The 1,289-nt window shown below is 26.3% G+C and overlaps 1 protein-coding gene across 1 annotated transcript in view; it reads right to left on the bottom strand.

Moving 5' to 3' along the window:
• Positions 1-322: 322 nt before the first annotated feature.
• Positions 323-1,289, bottom strand: part of LOC119613361 — a 21,242-nt gene continuing 20,275 nt past the window's right edge. The window contains 1 exon segment of the mRNA XM_037969380.1: positions 323-394. Coding sequence (XP_037825308.1) covers positions 323-394 — 72 coding nt within the window.

Below are 1,289 nucleotides of genomic sequence, written 5' to 3'. Positions count from 1 at the left end.
AAATGTTAAAATTATGTTATAAAATAGTTTAGTTTTGTGTGCTTTAAAAATGATACAAAAATTTCACTAAAAGAACGAAAATACATACACAATTTTTGTTTTTTTTTTATAAATTTAAAAAGTTTTAAACACAATAGTAATAATAGAGTAAAAGATATAGACAGATTATGTCGATGTTTTTGAAATCTTAGGAGTGTAAAGAATTTATAAAAGATTTTACAAATAATAAAAAATACAACACAAATTATAGAGGTTTGGGTAACAAAGTTAAAAAAAGTCAAAGGCGAAGAAAGTTTCTTTAAAATTAAAATTATACAATTTTCTACATGTGTATCGTTTGCGGGCTGTATAAACGAGCTTCGCCACGCCTCCAAGACCACTGACGGGGACGATACTGTAAGAGAAAAGTTAAATAAGATTATATTTTTTAATATTTGTGGAAACATATGTAGATGGGGTAGAACATTAGATTGAGAGATGAAGAACGTGAGATGATGAACATTTATTGAAAGTGGGAAAGTTTGAAAGTGATAACAGCACTTCTTTAAAGATTATATGAGAAAGATAATAGGAACTAAAGAAGAATTGCTAATAATATTTGTGATGAGAATTGCAATAAAATACAATTTTCTATTTGGTTAACAATTGTAGGGCTAAGTTCACATTAAAGTCCTCAGATGTTGGAATTCTCAAGAGTAAGTAAGTAAGTAAGTAAGTAAGTAAGTAAGTAAGTAAGTAAGTAAGTAAAGTAAGTAAGTAAGTAAGTAAGTAAGTAAGTAAGTAAGTAAGTAAGTAAGTAAGTAAGTAAGTAAGTAAGAGAAGTAAGTAAGTAAGTAAGTAAGTAAGTAAGTAAGTAGTAAGTAAGTAAGTAAGTAAGTAAGTAAGTAAGAGTAAGTAAGTAAAGTAAGTAAGTAAGTAGTAAGTAAGTAAGTAAGTAAAAGTAAGTAAGTAAAGTAAGTAAGTAAGTAAGTAAGTAGTAAGTAAGTAAGTAAGTAAGTAGTAAGTAAGTAAGTAAGTAAGTAAGTAAGTAAGTAAGTAAGGAAGTAAAGTAAGTAAGTAAAGTAAGTAAGTAGTAGTAAGTAAGTAAGTAAGTAAGTAAGTAAGTAAGTAAGTAAGTAAGTAAGTAAGTAAGTAAGTAAGTAAGTAAGTAAGTAAGTAAGTAAGTAAGTAAGTAAGTAAGTAAGAAGTAAGTAAGTAAGTAAGAAGTAAGTAAGTAAGTAAGTAAGTAAGTAAGTAAGTAAGTAAGTAAGTAAGTAAGTAAGTAAGTAAGTAAGTAAGTAAAAAGTAAG

This window comes from Lucilia sericata, unplaced genomic scaffold (assembly GCF_015586225.1).
Source record: "Lucilia sericata isolate MDLA Ls3-8-SP2 unplaced genomic scaffold, ASM1558622v1 Contig002086F_arrow, whole genome shotgun sequence".
Lineage (NCBI taxonomy): Eukaryota > Metazoa > Arthropoda > Insecta > Diptera > Calliphoridae > Lucilia > Lucilia sericata.
The sequence above is the reverse complement of the archived record's forward strand: the minus strand, read 5'-3'. Positions and strand labels throughout refer to the sequence as shown.